Source organism: Bos mutus, chromosome 15 (assembly GCF_027580195.1).
Source record: "Bos mutus isolate GX-2022 chromosome 15, NWIPB_WYAK_1.1, whole genome shotgun sequence".
Classification (NCBI taxonomy): Eukaryota; Metazoa; Chordata; class Mammalia; order Artiodactyla; family Bovidae; genus Bos; species Bos mutus.
In genome coordinates, this window is record NC_091631.1 from 4,692,599 (window position 1) to 4,700,079 (window position 7,481).

Below are 7,481 nucleotides of genomic sequence, written 5' to 3' on the forward strand. Positions count from 1 at the left end.
TTCTTTACCACTGAACCATCAGGGAAGCCCCATTCTTCCTTAGAAGGAGGAGAAAAAAATAGAGCTGGTGAACCAGCTGGCAATGCCAAAGAATATTCAAACTACTGCACAATTGCACTCATCTCACACACTAGCAAAGTAATGCTCAAAATTCTCCAAACCAGGCTTCAATAGTACATGAACCATGAACTTCCAGATGTTCAAGTTGGATTTAGAAAAGGCAGAGGAACCAGGAAAACACATGTTCTCAAATAACCCTGGCTATGTCTCTGGGAAAGTGCTGCTCACATGTGTCCAGGTGGAGCAAAAATTGAGGACCACTGTATTACTGTGGTTAGATGGCCCTGGTGGTAAAGAATCTGTCTGCCAACGCAAGAGACATAAGAGATGAGAGTTCGATCCCTGGGTCAGGAAGATCCCCTGGAGGAGGCCATGGCAACCCACTCCAGTATTCTCGCCTGGAGAATCCCATGGACAGAGGAGCCTGGCGGGCTAGATAAAGTCCATAGAGTCACAAAGAGTCAGACACAACTGAAGGAATTTAGTATGCACACGCACACTAGGTAGAGATTGGATGGTTTTCTCAAGATCAGATCCCTGCCATCTTCTCAAGTCTGCTGCTTGGGGATTCTGAGAATGATGCTCTTATTTACCCATCAGTATCTTATGAAGATCCGACCATGTGGGGCCCTCTGAGGGCTGTATAACATGAGCCCTCCCTTAAGGCCATGATCCTCTAGGAGGAGTAACAAGGTAAATAGTCCAACCACCATGATATCACAGAAACAGAACAGTGAAAAGAGAGGTGGAGATCAAGTCAAGTCCAAGAGGATTCTGTGCTGACACGCTGATAAGTGATGACTGTCCCCTTTCCTCATACGGCGTCCACTGCAAGATGTCTGTAGGTGGCTAAAGCCAAATCCCCCCACTGAAACATGCTGGGGAGGCTTAACATGTAAATTGGGGTTCATTTAAACCCAGCAGAGTAGCTGAATGCCATCCGAGCCTTTACTTCTACTCCATTTTTCTTTAAATTTCTAGTTTAATGTTTCTGTAACAGAGATGTAGGTGTTTGACTTCCATGGTATGTCAGAGAAGAGTTTAAAAACTCTGGGCAGTCTCCAACCTTGTAAATCAAGTTCTCTTTCTTTGTGTAATGTTCCTAAACAGCTTATAAAATGCAATCCCTGAGCTTCTCAGAGCAATTAAGCCATCACCCGTGGACTTTTCTTTGGCCATCTCAGGGACTAGGGCGAATGCTTGATTCACCCCTGCCCTGTAACAACGTCAGCTACTTTGATGGTATTTGAGGAGAAATGCGACTGCCTGTCTCTAACTCCTTGTAACAGCAGCCCCAGTCCTAACTATAGCTTTAGGAATTGCAGCACAAAGTGATTCAACTCTTCTATCTTGTTTGCACAGAAAGAGAAGCCAGGATTTACAGTGTCTTGCGATCCAAAGAGAAGCACCAACCCCAGCCAAGAGCCAGCTCCATCAGTGAAGCCAAGCTGGTCCAGGAGCAGACATCCTGGCACAAGGGGAAGCCACAGGACCGCCGTGGCATACCCATCCTTGCACGTATACACCTACCCGTAGAGTGCCTGGGCCACACCACACCGGGACTTCCTTGCTGTGTTCTGGGCTCGGCACGTTTTGTAACGAAGGGACTTGTGTGCTCGGGAGCTCCATCCACACGTTGCATTCTGTGCTGTGTGTTCATCATGCACCACCCTCACCCCAGGAGCTTACACTGCATGTAGGATCTCAGGACACATACCTCACGACTTAAATTATTTTTTCATGAAATGAAATTTTATTATGATGTATCCAAAAGCTTCCCTTTTCAGAAATTGAAGTGTGTGCTCATGAAACTACAACACAGATATACCTCAGTTTATATATTCTCTTTAAAATTATGTGCAAAGAAGCTTTAAAAGAGCAGACTATTTTAAACGTACTCTGGGAGTTTGCTATATTAAATAAAAAGTCTTGTGCCAGAGCTTCCTAGCGACGAATGATCAGTCAGGCTGCAGTATATCAGGTTTGTTCAGAGTGAAGTATTCCCACATAGAGGAAAAAACTCATGCTATTACCTGGAAGTCAGTGTTGCATATATTATGCTCAGCATGGTTATGTAAGTTTTTTAACCCATTGATTAAAATTCTTTCTCTCCCACAAGTTATTCCCTTTGATTGGTTAACTGCGTAATCTCGTGTGAATAGCTACTTTAGATTTTCTGTCCTTGGCAGGCCCCAGGCACCATCTGCCAACTACGGCCTGTCCTGTCAACATGCTGGGGTCACTCCAGTTCATGCCAGGCTTCCTGCTTTGACCTGTTTCCTTTTATGTTGGGTTGAAAGTTTCCCAGTATGTTTTGTGTTACGACTTTGAAACCCTTTCAGCCACCACCACTACCTGGATGACTAGAGATTAGAACCACAGGCAACATATTCTGTTAGAATCCGAGTGTCAGTATCTCTCTCTCTTTAATCAGCCGACTCTTGGCTTGTGTATCTGTTTGTGTACTGTTAGCGGCACCGGGCCTCTGTTGCCGCGTGGCTGTCCCCAGTTGCAGAGAGCCGGGACTGCTCTCCCGTGGGGGCACACGGGCTTCTGGCCAGCGTGGGCTCTGGGGAGCGCGGGCTCAGTAGTTGTGACACTTGGGCGTAGTTGTCCTGAGGCGTGTGGAGACTTCCTGGACCAGGGATCGAGCCCACGTCCCCTGCATTGGCGGGTGGATTCTTAACCACTGGATCACCAGGGAAGGCCAGGCAACTTTATTTTGAGAACCATTCTAGGTTTACAGAGAAATTGAAATTTTTTAGTACAGAGAGTTCCTATATACTGCCCACCTCCCCGAAACCCCTCACACACACTGTGTGTGTGTTTTTAGGGGGGAGTATCTGCCCTTGCTTTTTACATAGGAGCCTGCAAGTGGCCTTCTTCTAGTCCACACCTTACACCCTGAAACTTTAGTCATCTAGTCAACGTTCTATCTAGAAATCATCCCAGCAAAAACCCCACTTTTTGTTACTAAAAGGATATCGTTAAAGGACAAGTCCCAAAACAAACTGCTCAGGGCAAACCTTGTTTGAAAGTTGTTCAGAAATACTTTTTTTTGTTCCAAATAATTTTGGAGAAAACTAACTTTAAAAATTACTTTCTAGACAATTCTACACATGGACATCACCAGATGGTCAATGCAAAAATCAGATTGATTATATTCTTTGCAGCCAAAGATAGAGAATCTCTATACAGTCAGTAAAAACAAGACCAGGCGCTGACTGTGGCTCAGATCATGAACTCCTTATTGCCAAATTCAGACTTAAATTGAAGAAAGTAGGGAAAGCCACTAGACCATTCCAGGTATGACCTAAGTCAAATCTCTTACAATTATACTGTGGAAGTGACAGATTCAAGGAATTAGGTCTGATAGAGTGCCTGAAGAACTATGGACAGAGGCTCATGACATTGTACAGGAGACAGGGATCAAGACCATCCCCAAGAAAAAGAAATGAAAAAAGGCAAAATGGCTGTCTGAGGAGGCCTTACAAATAGCTGAGAAAAGAAGAGAAGCAAAAGGCAAAGGAGAAAAGGGAAGATATACCCATTTGAATGCAGAGTTCCAAAGAATAGCAAGGAGAGAGAAAGCCTTCCTCAGTGATCAATGCAAAGAAATAGAGGAAAACAAGAGAATGGGAAAGACTAGAAATCTCTTCAAGAAAATTAGAGATACCAAGGAAACATTTCATGCAAAAATGGGCTCAATAAAGGGCACAAATGGTATGGACCTAACAGAAGCAGAAGATATTAAGAAGAGGTGGCAAGAATACACAGAAGAACTATACAAAAAGATCTTCATGACCCAGATAACCAGGATGGTGTGATCACTCACCTACAGCCAGACATCCTGGAATGCAAAGTCAAGAGGGACTTAGGAAGCATCACTACAAACAAAGCTAGTGGAGGTGATGGAATTACAGCTGACCTATTTCAGTTCCTAAAAGATAATGCTGTGAAAGCGCTGCACTCAATATGCCAGCAAATTTGGAAAACTCAGCAGTGGCCACAGGACTGGAAAAGGTCAGTTTTCATTCCAATCATAAAGGCAACACCAAAGAATGTTCAAACTACCGCACAATTGCACTCATCTCACATGCTAGCAAAGTAATGCTCAAACTTCTCCAAGCCAGGCTTCAACAGTACATGAACCATGAACTTCCAGATGTTCAAGCTGGATTTAGAAAAGGCAGAGGAACCAGAGATCAAATTTGTCAACATCCGTTGGATCATCAAAAAAGAGAGTTCCAGAAAACATCTACTTCTGATTTATTGACTACACCAAAGCCTTTGACTGTGTGGATCACAACAAACTGTGGAAAATTCTTCAAGAGATGGGAATACCAGACCACCTTACCTGCCTCCTAAGAAATCTGTATGCAAGTCAATAAGAAACAGTTAGAATCGGACATGGAACAGGCTGGTTCCAAATTGGGGAAGAAATATGTCAAGGCTGTATATTGACACCTTGCTTATTTAACTTCTATGCAGAGTATACATCATGAGAAATGCCAGGCTGTATGAAGCACAAGCTGGAACCAGATTACCAGGAGAAATATCAATAACCTCAGATACTCAAATGACACCATCCTTATGGCAGAAAGTGAAGAACTAAAGAGCCTCTTGATGAAAGTGAAAGAGGAGAGTGAAAAAGTTGGCTTAAAAATAAACATTCAGAAAACTAAGATCATGGCATCTGGTCCCATCACTTCATGGCAAATAGATGGGGAAACAATGGAAACAGTGAGAGACTTTATTTTGCGGGGGGCTCCAAAATCACTGCAGATGGTGATTGCAGCCATGAAATTAAAAGACGGTTGCTCCTTGGAAGAAAAGCTATACCCCAACCTAGATAGCATATTAAAAAGCAGAGAGACTACTTTGATAACAATGTCTGTCTAGTCAAGCCTATGGTTTTTTCATTAGTCATATATGGATGTGAGAGTTGGGCTATACAGAAAGTTGAGCACTGAAGAATTTATGCTTTTGAATTGTGGTGTTGGAGAAGATGTCTGAGAATCCCTTGGACTGCAAGATCAAACCAGTCAATCCTAAAGGAAATCAGTCCTAAATATTCATTGGAAGGACTGACGCTGAAGCTGAAGCTCCAATACTTTGGCCACCTGATGCGCAGAACTGACTTATTGGAAAAGACCCTGATGCTAGGAAAGATTGAAGGCAGGAGGAGGAGAAGGGGATGACAGAGGATGAGATGGTTGGATGGCATCACCGGCTCGATGGACATGAGTTTGGGCAAGCTCTGGGAGTTGGTGATGGACAGGGAAGCCTATCTATCTGCAGCATATACATCTCCTGTGGGGCGTGCTGGCGTGCTGCAGTCCATGGAGTCACAAAGAGTCGGACACGACTGAGCGACTGAACTGAACTGACTGAATTTTTTAAAAGTATGATATTTTTGGAATAAAAATCAGAATACATGATCAGATTTTTAGAAGTGCTTTTTGAGAGTGAAAGCTTCCTGAGAGCTGTGGTTTGGCTGCTAAGATACCAAAGGAGCAAAAAAGAGAGAATCCCATGTCATCCAGGCACAGCCTCCACATCCAATAATTGTCAAAAGGCCAAGGCAGTTCAGTGCTGGGCCCCGCCCAGCCCACACCAGCTCCGGAAAAGAGTAGCTACTTGTTTTCTTTAGAAAAGAGGGGCAAATCTTCCTGCTTCCATTAAGAAAAAGTGCCCCACAGGGAATGTACACGCTCAGCAGCTGAGCCACCGTGCCTGTCATTTCTCCTTCTGCTTTTGATGGGAAACTGGGAGAGAGGACCCTGGGAAGAAGCTGTGAAATGAGAAACAGGTAATTAATTCTGTGTGGATATGGAAAGTCTGAGGGTGCAGGAGAAACAGCGCAAAGCATCTTGACCTCTAAGAGTGAACCTTGAGAATGAAATGAGAGAAAAGTCGAAACATAGTGATTTAGTTGGGTCAAAGAACAAGATCAACTTTACTGAACATAAAGGAGTGATCTTCCAATTTAAAAAAAGGAAAAAAAAAACCTACACTGGACAGTTGTAAACAAAATGAAGGATATGGGGGGAAATAATAATATGCTTTATACTTGGTTTTCTTTTTAGTTATGTCATGCTTTTTGAGTGTACTTTTTCTTTATAAACTGAATGCATAGTCAGTAACAAGTAGTTTTTTTAAGATTTAAAGTGGATTTCAGGTGAACAGGTTTTTTTTAGAAGCATCACTTTTTGGACCATGTGGTCACAACTGAGCTCCTGTTACCATCTGATGGCAGCATACCCCTTTTCTGTTTTGAGACATGACAACATTGGTAGAAGTCTCATGAGGTAAGGTGATCACGGTAACCATTACTCTACTCTTTAGAAGTTTCCTGATGGACCATTAAACAGTGCAACTCTGTATAGACATAAGAGTTTCATTGAAAGCAAGAATTCTAGGTGTTTTTTCCATTTGTCATTTTTAAAGTACAAGGATTTGGGAATTCCCTAGTGGCTCAGTGGTTAGGACTCAGAGTTTTCACTGCTGGGGTCCAAGTGCGATCCCTCACGGGGGAACTGTGATCCTGCAAGCCGTGTGGTGTGGCCCAAATAAAGTGCAAGAATTTGAGAAATCTGGCACCCAGCCACTCTGAAACAACCCTTGCTCACCAGTTTAACGATGTTGTCACCAAGTGTTTTATTTTTTAGCTGTGCAGCGTGCTGAATCTTAGTTCCCCAACCAGGGATTGAACCCATGCCCCCTGCAGTGGAAACACAGAGCCTTAACCCCTGGAGTACCAGGGAAGTCCCTAATGTCACCAGATTGAATCCCAGCTGCTGACAAAAACGTCACACAAAAGGCTCTGCTTTGCGGAAATAGAACCACTACCTTCTGGTTTTCCAGGCTGCTCTCAGACTAGCTCTGTCTTGATTACCTAGAGTAGCAGCAATGTTCCCAGGACACAGAGACTTGGCCCTTCTGCACAGGATGCCTTTGAAGCTGCAAAGCCTACTCTGTCCTTTGTAAACAACAAAGATAAATCTGTGTGGCCTGGCTCGGCTTAGTTGAACTACATCCCACCAGTGACACCTCTGTCCATTCCTAGCGGAATCTTCCTGGGGAAGATGAGCTCATCTCTGAATGCCTCCCGAGGTCTGACAGCTTTACCCCTTTTCCTCGCCTTGATGCCACCTGATCGGCTAAAAAGAAGCTTGGAATTTATTTTCCCCTTTAAGTGTGTTTCACCTTGACTCTGTGCAGCTGAGTCATGTGGTCTCTGAGAAACAAACTTTCTTGTGAAATTAGATTCAGAAAGGCAGTATTTAATTAGCATGTTTATAGACAAAGCCCTACTGACAAAGTGTGCACCACGTGTCTAGAGTAATTCTTGCTTAGGAAGGGTCAAAAGAAAGGAAGACCCTTCAGAATATAGAAAGAAATAATGCTCCATGAAAATT

At 43.6% G+C, this 7,481-nt stretch overlaps 1 protein-coding gene across 5 annotated transcripts in view; it reads left to right on the forward strand.

Annotated features, from left to right (window-relative positions):
* Positions 1-2,169, forward strand: part of AGBL2 (AGBL carboxypeptidase 2) — a 29,824-nt gene extending 27,655 nt beyond the window's left edge. For all 5 annotated transcript variants that reach the window (XM_070383331.1, XM_070383332.1, XM_005909822.3 and 2 more), the window contains one exon: positions 1,423-2,169. In XM_070383331.1, coding sequence (XP_070239432.1) covers positions 1,423-1,596 — 174 coding nt within the window. In that variant the 3' untranslated portion in view covers positions 1,597-2,169. The remainder of the gene's footprint in view (positions 1-1,422) is intronic.
* Positions 2,170-7,481: the final 5,312 nt, after the last annotated feature.